The 13,748-nt window shown below is 41.7% G+C and overlaps 1 protein-coding gene across 3 annotated transcripts in view; it reads left to right on the forward strand.

The window, feature by feature from the left end:
• Positions 1–983: 983 nt before the first annotated feature.
• The window catches only part of mlpha (melanophilin a), a 23,427-nt gene continuing 10,662 nt past the window's right edge, over positions 984–13,748 (forward strand). For all 3 annotated transcript variants that reach the window (XM_017714933.2, XM_017714934.2, XM_017714935.2), the window contains exons 1-8: positions 984–1,094; positions 2,210–2,350; positions 5,293–5,514; positions 7,429–7,541; positions 9,506–9,547; positions 10,929–10,990; positions 11,068–11,157; positions 11,239–11,362. In XM_017714933.2, the coding sequence (XP_017570422.2) occupies positions 2,241–2,350; positions 5,293–5,514; positions 7,429–7,541; positions 9,506–9,547; positions 10,929–10,990; positions 11,068–11,157; positions 11,239–11,362 (763 nt within the window). In that variant the 5' untranslated portion in view covers positions 984–1,094; positions 2,210–2,240. The remainder of the gene's footprint in view (positions 1,095–2,209; positions 2,351–5,292; positions 5,515–7,428; positions 7,542–9,505; positions 9,548–10,928; positions 10,991–11,067; positions 11,158–11,238; positions 11,363–13,748) is intronic.

Genomic DNA, 13,748 nt, shown 5'->3' on the forward strand with positions numbered 1-13,748 from the left:
CAGGAAACTTTTTTCACATAAGTAGAACGGTTCCATGTAAAATGTCTCTCGCATTCGACTTACGAGGCTGAAAAGTCGCGTCTCATTCGCCAGATTCTTGTTCGAATGTTCCAGTTCCACCTTAAATGGTGCCTGAGGTGCCAGAATACAACTGCTGCACCATTTAAGGTGGAACTGGAAAATTTGACGGGAAGCCGGCGAATGAGAGGCGACTTCAGCCTCGTGACTTTTTAGTGTTTGTCAGTTTCTCTTTGCAGATGAAACATATCATGAAACCGGCTGTATCATCACCAAATTATCGATGTTCATCTTAAATCTCTCTCTTTGCCTTTTCATTAACTACTAGCTAGGTGATACTGTTATCTGCGTTGCTATGGCGACCAGCAGTCTGGACGCATATCTCAGGCTTAAAGGGTGAGTTAGCAGTTGTACATTAACTCCAGTGTTTAAGACGTTTATTGTTAAAACTGTGTGGAACGATCAGCAGAGCTTTATTTTACTGTAAAGGAAGATTATTTTATATTTACCTGAAAATCGAATTCTGCTGTGGAGCCGCAACAGGGCAGCTGCATGCTGCTCCAGAGCCACATGTTGCCGACCCCTGGGTTGGCCTAATAACGGTTGGCATTGCACTGTACAAATGTAAAGTATAGTAACATAGAGACTACTGTAGGGTTTGGTTCAAGTATTATCAGTTCTCTGCTCTTAAAGTAGCGTGGGAACCAGTTGACATACGTAATTAAAGAACGCAATTGAGTACAAAGTAGAAACAAATGGCCTAAAATAAGCTGTAGTCTACTAAAGAGTGGGCTACTGTTAGACCACCTTAAGTACGACGGTATGAAGATTTCTTTCACTAACACAGACCCAGGCCTATGATATTCACCACAATGGATTTTTTCTTCTCTAGGCTGAAGAGGGATGACAGTGTCCCGGAGGCAGGAAGGTTGGCGGTTCTCCTCTCCTCCTTTTTTTGCTTGAAAATATAAGCATGTGATTAGCACAGCCGCACTATTTCAGCCTATTTGTGCATTTCGTTGCTCCTGCTTCGAGGGACTCGGCAACGGCAGCAGCTGTTTTCCACAAGGACACGGGTAACTACCCAAACCAGCCACCTCTCACATCCACACTGACACTATAGATGCTGAATTGTTTTGTATTTTTATCTCTTAAAAGCTGATTTTCTATTGAGTGAGACGCACCAGAGAGGAAAGAGATTCATGTGCCTAGTGTTTCAGATCAAGGGCTTGGCTAGTGTTTCTAATGGCTGCTTAAGTGCATTAGGTGCCTGTCAGGTTTGATTCATTTCGCAGGGTCCAGTTACCTCTAGCACACTGCAGTGATCATTAAATGGTCGCGATATGCGTAGTTCTAAAGAGCAACAGCAGATCAATACTATGGATTAGAGCATTAACATACTTGCAGAGTGTGGGCTTCTTTTGCCGTTATGGCATCATTCATCTTTAAATGTAATGCATAGTCATTTGCAGCCTGCAGTTATAATGCAATCAGTAATTTCATCAATAGTTGATAAGTTATTTCTCATGCACACTTGATTTTGAGGTGGTGGGAGGCATTTGGGCTAAAAAATTCAGAAACATTTATAAAGGTCTATTCATAAATAACTTATAAGACATTATTACCATTGTTATTGTGTTTAAGACTCAAGGATAGAAATGTATAGAACAGACAGTCTAGATATTCTTCCTTGATACTGTGAAAGGACCAGCGCAGACCACCATGCATTCCATGCTGGTTGAAGCTGGTCTATGCTGGTTTGTGCTGGTCTAGTGTTGATCTGGTGCTGGTTTAGCTGGTCACCCAACATGGTCATGCTGGTTGACCAGCATACCAGCATCCAAAACATAGCAAATGCTGGTTTTCTGGTGAACAGTCAGGCTAGTTTCTGAGAGAGAAGCAAGGCTTCGTTTGTTTGACAGGCCGTTTTTTTCCTTGCTGTCTAAGGTAACTTTCTTCACCAACACCAAAGTTCAAAGGCATCAATACCTTTCCTCTCCCACCTTTTTTCTTGGCTTTCATGTCCATAAAAACCACAGAGGAGACGGCACGCTGGACTTTGGTTTTAGCAGACCACTGCATTTGAAAATCAAGCTTCTTTGTCTTTGTTCTTTCCTATTTTATCTATTAGATGTTTCAAAAATGTAGTAATATTTCTCTTATGAGGTTTACTGTTCCTTTCTTTTCACAGAGAAGCTGAAGGGGCCACACGAAGATCTAGCATGGATAAGAAACTGGACCTCTCCAGGCTCACGGACGAGGAGGCCAAGCATGTATGGGAGGTCATCCAAAGGGATTTTGAGCTGAGGAAGAAAGAAGAGGAAAGACTCGGGTGAGCCTTTAAGACTTTACTTTGGGAGCCTGTTTAGAAACGCCAGTTAATTCACACATTTGCTTCTCTGCTCTGAATTTGCTCAGGTATCTCAGCTGTAATGACCGGCTAGATTGTGCACTCGTTCTATAATTAGTGACTGTCAACCCTGAAGGGCATGTGCAGGCAGTATCATGACCGCTCTCGCCTTGTTCTTTCTATAGAATATGTCAGGGGCAGCGGAATGTAAGGGTGAAAAGCCTCATGTTGTGAGGCAGTTCCCATTATGACGATCATGGCAAAGTCACAAGGCCAGATTGCTCCATGGCTCTGCCTGGGAAAACAAGATGCTGTGAGAACTATTCTTTCCCTTTGCACAAAGACGTCTCTGTTGGCCACTGCTTTTTCACTTGCTTGTGTCTGAGAAATCTGCCGTTTCCTCCTGTCCCATGAACCAGGTTTGTCAGTGTCAGCTTATGTCATGTCTGCTGCCAGCGAGAACGGCAGCCGTCAAGTTTTAGTGTTGAGGAATTGCTCACGGAAGCTGGGGACAGCCTTCTGTATCTAGATTTAGTGTAGGCCCAAAGAGGCCTAGTCAAAAGTACAATGTTGGAAGGCCTGGCCAATATATCATTTGCCAGCACTAGGGCTGCAACAAGCAGTGATGTTGATTTACATTTACAGCATTTGGCTGACGCTCTTATCCAGAGCGACTCACAATTTGATCACTTTTACACAGGCAAGCCAAGGCGGTGTTAGGAGTCTTGCCCAAGGACTCTTATTGGTATAGTGTAGGGTGTTTGCCCAGGTGGGGATTGAACCCCAGTCTACAATGTAGAAAGCAGAGGTGTTTAGATTAGTCGATTAATCAGGGAAAGAAAAAGTGCACTGGTTTGTCTGTCTAGAAAAAGTATCTATGCTAGTTACCAAGAGGTTAGAGAGAAATACGGTCCTGAGCTCAGATACTGCTAGAAACAGAGTCACAGAGATACAGAGAGAGAAGGAACAGAGTAGAGAGGTAGATAGATAGATAGATAGATAGATAGATAGATAGATAGATAGATAGATAGATAGATAGATAGATAGATAGATAGATAGATAGATAGATAGATAGATAGCCCTCCTTTCTTTGTTGTGCCGTGTCTGTTGACCTGTTTCACAGGAAAGCCTGTGTCAGGTGATCAGAGCTCGACAGTGTATAAGCAGCCGGTGAAAGCAGAGCTGATCTGTACATCTAAAATCACTCGTCTGCAGTGATTTCAACCCCTTTTCCCCACCTGTTCTGGAGGAGCTCTCTAAGTTTATAAATCTTCGTTGATGGAATATTTAGATATTATATTTAAATGTGTGCGATTTACAAAAATGGAACTGAATTGGTGAGCAAGCAAGTCAACATTGACCAAGAAGAGTACTTTGTGATCAATTTTTTTGTGGTACACTCTTGAAAAAAGATGGTTCTTCAAGGGTTCTAAAGTGAGGAAAATGGTTCTTCAAGGACCACAAATAACCATGAACACTCAAAGAACCCTTCGCATGATTTAAGGGTTCTTTGCACCAAGATAGAGTCTTTCAAATTGATGGACATGGGCATCAATGTGCTGTAGATTGTTCTACCCTTTTTGAAAAGGGTTCTATATAGCACCCAAAGGGTTCCTCTGTTGTTACAAGCTTGACACAATTTTCATAAAGGTCCTATATGGAACCATCTGCCACACATTGTCCATCAGTCCGAAAATCCTGTTCATGATGCAAAGAATCCTTTAACCATACAGAGGGTTCTTTTATGTTCCTGGTTCTATGTAAACAATTTTCTTTGCTAAAGAACCCCTGACGCAGCTTTTTTAGGAGTGTACACATTTGTTTGACACGAAAGTCTCAGTTGTCCATTTTATTTCAGCACACAGTCTCTATGGAGAGGATTACAGGAGGTTCTCAGACCCCCCCTATTTCCCTCTCATTGCTCACTAGCAGCTCAACACATCGTCACTTTTTATTGTATTAATTACATTCCACCACTAGTGGCCACTACGGAGTCTGCAGGAAGAGAATAAATTGCTCACAGTAATGTTACAGTGTGTATTTAACAATGTTGAATGCCTAAACCCCTCCTTTCGCTTTGTGTAAATAGAGCTCAATATAGAAATATGTCCACATATGCAGTCGAGACTGACGCGGCTTTTTTCTGAATTTCTACAAACACCATTTCATTTTATAGTAAATGAGTTTGGGCTGGTTTATGTTTATGAACAGACGCCTACAGATCAACATAGTAAAGGAGCTCATCTGTGATCCTGAGTTTAAAGCCAGTTTTTATTCAACTTAAACTTGGAACTAAGTTGTAAATAAATCTGAAACTGAAACTTTGCTTGTGTGTAAAAAGTGATTTCAGAGCCACTCGGTTCTCCCTGATGGAAACTGTTTACCTTCAGTGTTTTGTGCTTCTGATCATTTTAATAGACGTCAGCGTCACTAATTAATGACGTTCTATTAAAAGACTGGTTTACCAAGAGAGACGCTGGAGGACTTTCACCTGAAATGAGTTCATGAAGCCAGTCTGGTTATAAAAATGATAACAGGACATCAGAGCCAGAATTCCTCTTTTAGTACTTTTACTTTCTACTTAAGTACATTTGAAGGGAAATACTTTAGTACTTTTACTCAAGTGGAGGTCTAAAGGGAGGAACTTCTACTTTTACTGGAGGAATATTTTACCTTGGATGTCTCTACTTTAACTCAAGTACGTGGATTGTGCATTTAATCCACCACTGGTTTTTGAGCACAGAAAATTCTAGCAATTCTTTTGAAAAATGTATCAGTTTTTAGAATTTTTAGCCCCTTAAAATAGATATTAGTATAAGTCACAGAGGTGTAATTTCCTATAATGTTGGCTTATCTGTATAGTTATTCAAATGCTCTCACTCATTTCATGCTACACTATGTTCTGATGATCTTGGGCCTTTCAGGACATTGAGGACGAAGATCGAGAAGGAGGATACGAAGCGGGAGTTGCTGGGCTCTCAGTCTAACCTGGCTGATTCCCACTGCATCCACTGCTTGCAGCCCTTCAAGTTCCTGGTCAACAGCAGACGCCAGTGCCTGGACTGCCACCTGTACACCTGTAAGAGCTGCAGCCGCTACAGCAAGAAAGAATGTGGCTGGGTTTGTGACCCCTGTCGAACGTCCAGGTGAGACCTTTGGAGAGCATATATACACACAGTGATGTCAGTTTATTAGGTACACCTCCCTTGTCCGCTTACCATAGAACACACACTCTGTAGATTTATACCAGATACCAATATCTGTATCAGCTCCAGTATTGATACTGTAATACTAAGTATTGTTAGTGGCTGTGTTGCACTGATATCAGTACCAGTAGCAGTATCAGTACTTTAATTCAGATTCTGCCACTTCAGTACAGCACTGGTAACTGGTAATACAGCTTTTCAGAGCTACCAATGTTGTTGTTCATACGTGGTGCCATCAAATGCATGGGAGTCAGTGTAGCATCATCGCAGTGTTATTTTTAAAGTACACTAATTTTAAGAAATGTAATTGTGATTCATTTTAGGAGTTCATATGATTGGAGAAATTTATTTCAGTTCATTAATGCTTCACAGTTCATAACAGGTCAAATAATCATGTGCATACATTTCTTAACTAATCTCCACAAATATCTGCATTTGGTTATAAGGCTTGAAAAATCTTATAGAAAGTTTCAAACATCCAGCACGGGGAGTTCTCCCTAGTTTTGCTTGTCAATAAACCCGCAAAGTGAAATATTTTGTTTTAGTTTCATATATTTAATCATTCGCTTTCAGAAGTACAACACAGATTTCAGTAAAACTAAAACCACTACAAACTAATAGATTAGACTGCAGCAAAAAAAATAATAAAAATGAACTTCTGTGGTTAAAGCCTTGTGTGAGTAAATTTTACGCTGCTCCTTTGGTACAAACCAGCGCGCCACTGCCACACACTGATCAAATCCTTGCTATGCATTATATTTCCTATATTGCTTACAACAAAACCTTTAGAGGTGCCTTATAGAGAAATGCACTGACAAAATGTATAGAATGGGCTGGGACATCTGGATATCCTTCCAGGTCCTGCACCTTGAACCTAGAACCTATGATTTAGGCTGCACTGAACTACTGCATCCCTTGACCCGCAGGTCTCTGTGTCATAGTGACAGCTGACTTTCTGTCTTGTCACATCACAGCTAGGCCTGCCACAATATGCATAAAAAACAAACACATTTTTTGAGACAGTTCATCTACCAATGCAAGCTGAGTCATAACTAAGCAAAGCGGAAACCATATAACAGTAACATCCAGAAATGCTGCCAACTTCTCAGGGCTCATTGTGTTCTTAGGGCTAAAGAGGGAAAGGAGCATCTCAGGTGTTTTAGGGCTGTGCCAAATGACATCTGCAACTTGCATCTGTGAAGGCGCCAGTTATGCATTGTTGGGCAACATATGCTGCCATTTAGGTGACGTGTTTCTCTGGGACGTCCCTGCTTGTTTCAGCAAGACTAGAATAGAGAGCAGGTGCTAGGCTGGCCTGCCTGCAGTCCTGACCTGTCTCCCATTAAAAACGTGGCACATTATGAAGCACATACACTATATTTCCAAAAGTTTTCACTCACCCATCCAAACAACTTAATTCAGGTGTTCCAGTCACTTCCATGGCCACAGGTGTATAAAGCCGAGCCCCTAGGCCTGCAGACTGCTTCTACAGACATTAGTGAAAGAATGGGTCGCTCTCAGGAGCTCAGAGAATTCCAGCGTGGTGCCGTGATCGCAAGTCCAGTCGTGAAATTTCCTCACTACTAAATATTCCACAGTCAACTGGAAAAACATTCCTAACTTAAAATGGAAGTTAATGTAAAAAGATTCATTTCTATTTGTCTGTTTTTCTTGAAATTTGAACAAAATGCAAAGGACAACAGGAGTATTGAAAATATGTAAATAATAAAAAAAAAGTAAATATATGACAAAAACTGAGATGCAATGTTTTTGCTGAACAGAAGCAAATTATACAAAAATGATCAAGTAGTAGTTTCAGCTCTTTACCCTTGAAACAACTTCTTGTTTTCCCAGGGTCCTGAAAATCGGAACCCTCGGGTGGTACCATGACAACATACGCTCTCGCTTCAAACGTTTCGGCAGTGCCAAGGTGATGAGGTCACTCTACAAGAGATTAAATGAAGAGGGTGGGTGCTATAAAAAACATGCTGATAGCCCGGAACGTGTCAGAATGACCTTCACATCATCACACCATGTCATTATCATTTTCCATGGATATGCCAAGCAACCCTGATATGCTTTCACACTGAGGAGCCCGAAGAGGCACTTCTTTGTTCATTTGCTCTATTCACTAAAATTCGTTTGGCCAATTTGTTGCCGAATTTGCCCATTTTACTGGTATCTTACTGTACTGGAACACCAGAAACAGACGTTTTTATAAGATCATAGACGGCTGAGTTGTTTTGTTATCTGCCCTACAGGAAATACTTTAAACCATAAATCACTAGCGAAAGTCATATGACTTAAGAGAGTCTGGTTCTCGCATGAAGGGCTACCAGACAAGCCTGACAGCACTGGTCAGTTAAAGCTTAGCCTTCATTGTTGCTGCCACAAAGCAGGATATTAGGTCAGTGACTTGTTGATCTGGTAGAGCTGGAGGGCTGTACCGTAATAGCAGATCACATGCTGTTCTAGGGTCTGAACAGGGTCTGTTGAGGATGTTTATTACTGCTGTGACTTGCATGATGAGACATGTTACAGAGAAATGGAAAACATGTTTACAATCCAGAGCACCACATAGCACCACATAGCACTGCACAACACTGAGAATCTCCTATCAGGATATCAGTGACCACAGTTATTACAGATTCCAGTATTATTAAAGTAAAATATACAAATAAAAGCAGTGAAACACATCAAAACTAATTCTCCACAGGAACTACACTGATGTTCTTTTAATAGAACCTCTTATATTTCCTTTTCTCTCTATTGTACACATAAAAAGAGCAATTTAAAAATGTTAGTTCTGTGTTTTTTATAATGATTTAAATGCTAATTCAAAATCAAACCAATTATTAAATCAAAACCCACATTTTTTGTCCTTTTGGAGTATGTTGCCTTTAGGCAACATTGTACCACAATTGAAAGAAATGATAGTGTTGCATTAAAAACAGTATACATGTGTAACTACACAGTTTATTGATATTTAAATACTAAAACTTATTTAAAATATTGAAAGACTGATTGATACTGTACTGCATGCTGACTGCTCTATGACAGAATTGACCAGAATGGGCTTGTAGCTTGTCATATTGTTAAACCGTTATGTACCAAATTGGTTTCAAGTATAAACAAACACTCAAAAATGAGTCTAAATGAAAAATTATGGTTATTTTTGTGCAGTGTACTGTCAAGTAGCTCTGTCGAGTCCACTATCACATGTTGCTTCTGGGCAACATAACTATTTCAGAAATTTCTTATAAAATAACAAACATTCAAATGGACAGTGAATATTAGACAAGAAACTGAACACTCCCACAGATGGGAAAATGGAAAAAAAGGTGAACTGTCTGGAGAAATGGAGCAACTCTTTCATTTATGATCAACCTTTTCACAGACATATTGCAAATGAAGTGAAATGGGTTTGTTGCCCTGAGGCAACATTGAGCAACACAGTGATATAACATCTCTATTACGACTGAAATAAAATACCCAGCAGTGCTACTGTTTTAGTTTAGATTATATCTATGTAAACATGCATTATCCCAGCATGTGCTTTGCATGGAGATTTCAGTTCAATTCCATCAAGAACTTCAAACCAATAACCATCCCAGTCTTAACTCTAAAGGGGGCTTGTTTATTTTGGCTCTAGTTCTGACTGGTTCCTTGCTATCATTCATCTATAGTACCTGCATGGGCATAACTTTTGTTATTGATATGCTACTCATTCAACCGTGTAACTGCAATATAGCCATATAAATACAATAAAACTAAGATGAGTGCTAATGCTTTAGCCTGAAGCTGAATTATATGACTGTTCTCTTATGGGTTCTGCCTGGCTGGCTCTGTGAAAAGCCCACTGGAATGAAACACTGGAGGTTCCCAGAAGGCGCAGGATTAGCGTTCACATTATTCTGCTTTGTTTGTGCAGGTCGCCGTGACGATGACACGCAAAGCATGCCAGACGTCCGCAGTGAGTTGACAAACGGATGACTTGTGTTGCAAATCTAACCGCAGTTGTTTGCTAAGTCAAAATGTATTGACTCTATGTAAAATGCAGTCCAGTGTCCATGTGGCATGTTCATTGTTATGTTATTGTTATATCTTCATGATGCGATATGTAGGGGAGAGAGCAGGACACAAGCTTTTTGGCTTTGGTTGAATTTAAAAATGTTTAAGTTGGACTAATCATATTTTTATACGAGTAACATACACTCACCGGCCACTTTATTAGGTACACCTTCCTAGTAAAAGGCTGGACCCCCTTTTGCCTTCAGAACTGTCTTAATTCTTCGTGGCAGACTTTCAACAAGGTGTTGGAAACGTTCCTCAGAGATTCTGGTTGGTTATTTGAGTTCCTGCTGCCTTTCTATCATCTGGAACCAGTCTGCCCATTCTCCTCTGACCTCTCACATCAACAAGGCATTTTCGTCCACACAACTGACCGCTCACTGGATATTTCCTCTTTTTCGGACCGTTCTCTGTAAACCCTAGAGATGGTTGTGTGTGAAAATCCCAGCAGATCAGCAGTTTCTGAAATACTCAGACCAGCCCGTCTGGCACCAACAACCACGCCACGTTCAAAGCCCCTTAAATCCCCTTTCTTCCCCGTTCTGATGCTCGGCCTGCACTTCAGCAAGTTGTCTTGACCACCTCTACAGGCCTAAATGCAGTGAGTTGTGGCCGTGTGATTGGCTGATTAGCTATTTGTGTTAACAAGCAACTGAACTTTTTATTTATTTTATTTAAATTTACTTTATTTGTCTTTGTTTACTAAAGGTGGCTTAGCTGTAATGCTGTGTTACAGCTAACCCCTTAGTATGGAGGCCATACTTAAGCTTAACTAACGTTTGCTGTTGCTTGTCACATGCTTTGAAACAGGCAACAGGATGGTGGTTACAGTAATACAAGGTTGGATTCTGCGATTTACACAAACAGCTCAATTTTGTTGTGTTGAAAAAAAATGACTTACATATCCTGAAAACACTCTTTGGCACAGATCTCTTTAAAACCCTAAGGAATCGCTCTGAGTTTTGGTGGGAGACCGTGGCTAGAAAATGTGGTGATGTGGCCAGAAGCTCACGCTGCTTGACCTTCTTTAACAATGCAAAAAGTCTGTGTTAATTTGTGCCCAGTGTTAGGTTACACTCCCTTAGATCTTAAGAGGTCTTTTAACAGTTTGACACCAGTTTTTGAAAAATGTGCATTAAGTTCATTAATCCTTGTGATCAGACTGTTCACTACACAGTTGGCCAGTTCTAGGAAAAAAAACAGACAATATTTGCAATGAGCTCAGGAAAATGTAAAGTTTATCACAATAAAGAAAACGTGTCACCATATTAACCACCTTTCAGATGCGTACAATGGCCATGAGGATGACCATATGGATGCAACAGAAGCCCAACGCTATAAACAGGTAGAAATCTCACCTCCTTTCTGTTCACACAATATATGTCTTATATCCTAAAATCCTACGTGCCTTGTCCTCTTGAGATGCGAAAGACAAAGCGTCTGCTCTCCGTCCACCCTATGGACCTGGACATAGACGAATATGGTAGCCACTCCCGGCGGCAGTCTATGCAGGCAAGAGTGCTTTAATTAATTTTAATCAAATAAACTTAAAACAGCCATTACATTCATTTTTAAATTGCTTTACTCTCTCAGTATATCCAGGATGAGCGCGGACTGGTGCGCAACGATTTCGAATACACCCCCGACATGTACCATCACCATCAACATCATCATCGCGTGCATCGCAGGAAGAGTCTTGACCGCTTCTCACGCCCAGGTGAATGATTTTATTCAATAATAACTTCTCCCTGCAGACAGGTGACCAATGAGAAGTCAACACAAAGCGTCTTGAGGGGACAGTCATGGGCTGGAGGTTAGGGAACTGGCCCTGTGACTGGAAGGTTGCTGGTTCGATCCCCAGAGCCGACAGTCCATGACTGAGGTGTCCTTGAGCAAGACACCTAACCCCCAATTGCTCCCTGGGTGCCGTGGATAGGGCTGCCCACCGCTCTGGGCAAGTGTGCTCACTGCCCCCTAGTGTGTATGTATTCACTAGTGTGTATGTGGTGTTTCACTGCACGGATGGGTTAAATGCGGAGGTGAAATTTCCCCATTGTGGGACTAATAAAGGTAACTTAACTTAATGATTCATCAGAACAGCTTCAGTGTGCCTTACATTTAAAGCATTTAGCAGACACTGTTATCCAGAACGGCTTACAATTTGATCATTTTACGCAGATAGGCGAAGGTGGTGTTAGGAGTCTTGCCCAAGGACTCTTATTGGTGTAGCATAAGGTGCTTACCCAGGCAGGGGATTGAACCCCAGTCTACAGTGTAGAAGGCAGAGGTATTAGAGAAAATTTCCTCAAGCAAAGGTCCGGAACACCATAATGTCTAACCTGCATCATGATTCAGTGCCACATAAGTAGCCTAGTAGGAATATCAATTGTAACGGGTAACCGAGATTTATTAAGGGCAAATCCAAAATCAGGGTTTGAGACAGTCCAGGGTCATAGAGCCAACACGGATTGAACGGGGGGCAGACATGACAGACAAACAATAAGCAGGTTCAAACAACACACAGTAAATAGAACAAACCAACACAGCAGATAACACCAACACAAAGACCAGCGAAAACAAAGGCCAAACACAGGGCTTAAATACGACACCGGGAAGACGAGGGACAGGTGAAAACAATCAGGGGTGGAGTCACAAAACAAGGGACAGGACTACGGATACCAAAACAAAGAAGCACGTGGACTATACCATAACACAAACACGTACAGGACTGGGAGGGGCCAATCTTGACATCAGCATCTTATACAGTTAACGACTAAATATCAAGTCAAATAAAGTCCAATTCAGTCACATTTCAACATTTATTCAGTTTTCTCTTTTTAGAGCAAGCCATGTGAAACAACTTCCCTCTGACTCACTTTCTTCTCTGACTGCTGTTTCTCTCCTCATCCCACCCCTGTGTGGCGTCACTCACTCGGGTCTCAGCGCTCATCATAATGCACAGATCTGATTGGCTGAGTAGCGTCACGTGTGATATGTACAACACATGTGTCTCCCAGGCTGCTAAAGCTACCAAAAAGGCTAGAAAAGTTACGCTCAATAAATCTCCATAGTTTATCAGTTGTAGGTCCAGGTCCGCATAGGACAGCGTCTGGGTCTGGACTCGGACCGCAGTCCACCTATTAGTGACCTCTGGTGTAGATCCTTGTGTGCAGAAATCAGTGTAACCTGACTCACTTCCCTTTTCAAGAGCAAAAAATGGTGGGCAAAGCTGTTTACAAGCCATAGCATGAATGCTTATTTCCTAACTAACATTTGATTTGCTGGGCTTTACGTTGCAAACTACCCCGTGTGTTATTCATGGCTTCTGATTCAACTTTGTATACGCCATGGTATGTGTATATTATGGTATACACCATGATACTTCAGACCAACTGCCCACGCCCCAGCTACCCTTCAGACCAGCTGCCCATGCCCCAGCTACCCTTCAGACCAGCTGCCCATGCCCCAGCTACCCTTCAGACCAGCTGCCCACACCCCAGCTACTACCACCTACCTTGGACCAGCTGCCCACCCTACACTGATGTTCTCATAGACTCCCAGCTATTACTACTACCAATACTAATGCTATCAATATTAGTAGCATAATCACTTGTAGGTAGTTTGACCAGAGGAGGACGGGTCCCCCCCGGTGAGCCTTGGTTCCTCCCAAGGTTTCTTCCTCAGCTCTGAGGGAGGTTCTCCTCGCCACTGTCGCCCCTGGCTTGCTCACCTGGGGGTTTTTACACTTCTTGTTAAAACTGTCTTTTCTGGAATTCTGTGAAGCTGCTTTGGGACAACATCCGTTATAAAAAGCGTTGTACAAATACATTTGATTTGATTTGATTCTAAAGCAAAGTTTAAAATCAACAACTGTTATTCACAAAATGTATGTAATGTTATGTTCAAACTTCTCAGTGCAAGGTTTGCATGGCTAACCGATTCACACACTGAAGCTAAACGAGCCGAGGGCCAGCGGGTTTCAGTTAAATAACACGCTCCTCTCTATCCCCTCGTCCCCGTGTACTGTGAGTGGACACTTCTAAAACATAGGTGTGACGCACTTCCAAGTGGTGCTGGCTGCGTGACTTATTGACTAATCGCTG

The sequence above is a fragment of the Pygocentrus nattereri genome, chromosome 30, assembly GCF_015220715.1.
Source record: "Pygocentrus nattereri isolate fPygNat1 chromosome 30, fPygNat1.pri, whole genome shotgun sequence".
NCBI lineage: Eukaryota > Metazoa > Chordata > Actinopteri > Characiformes > Serrasalmidae > Pygocentrus > Pygocentrus nattereri.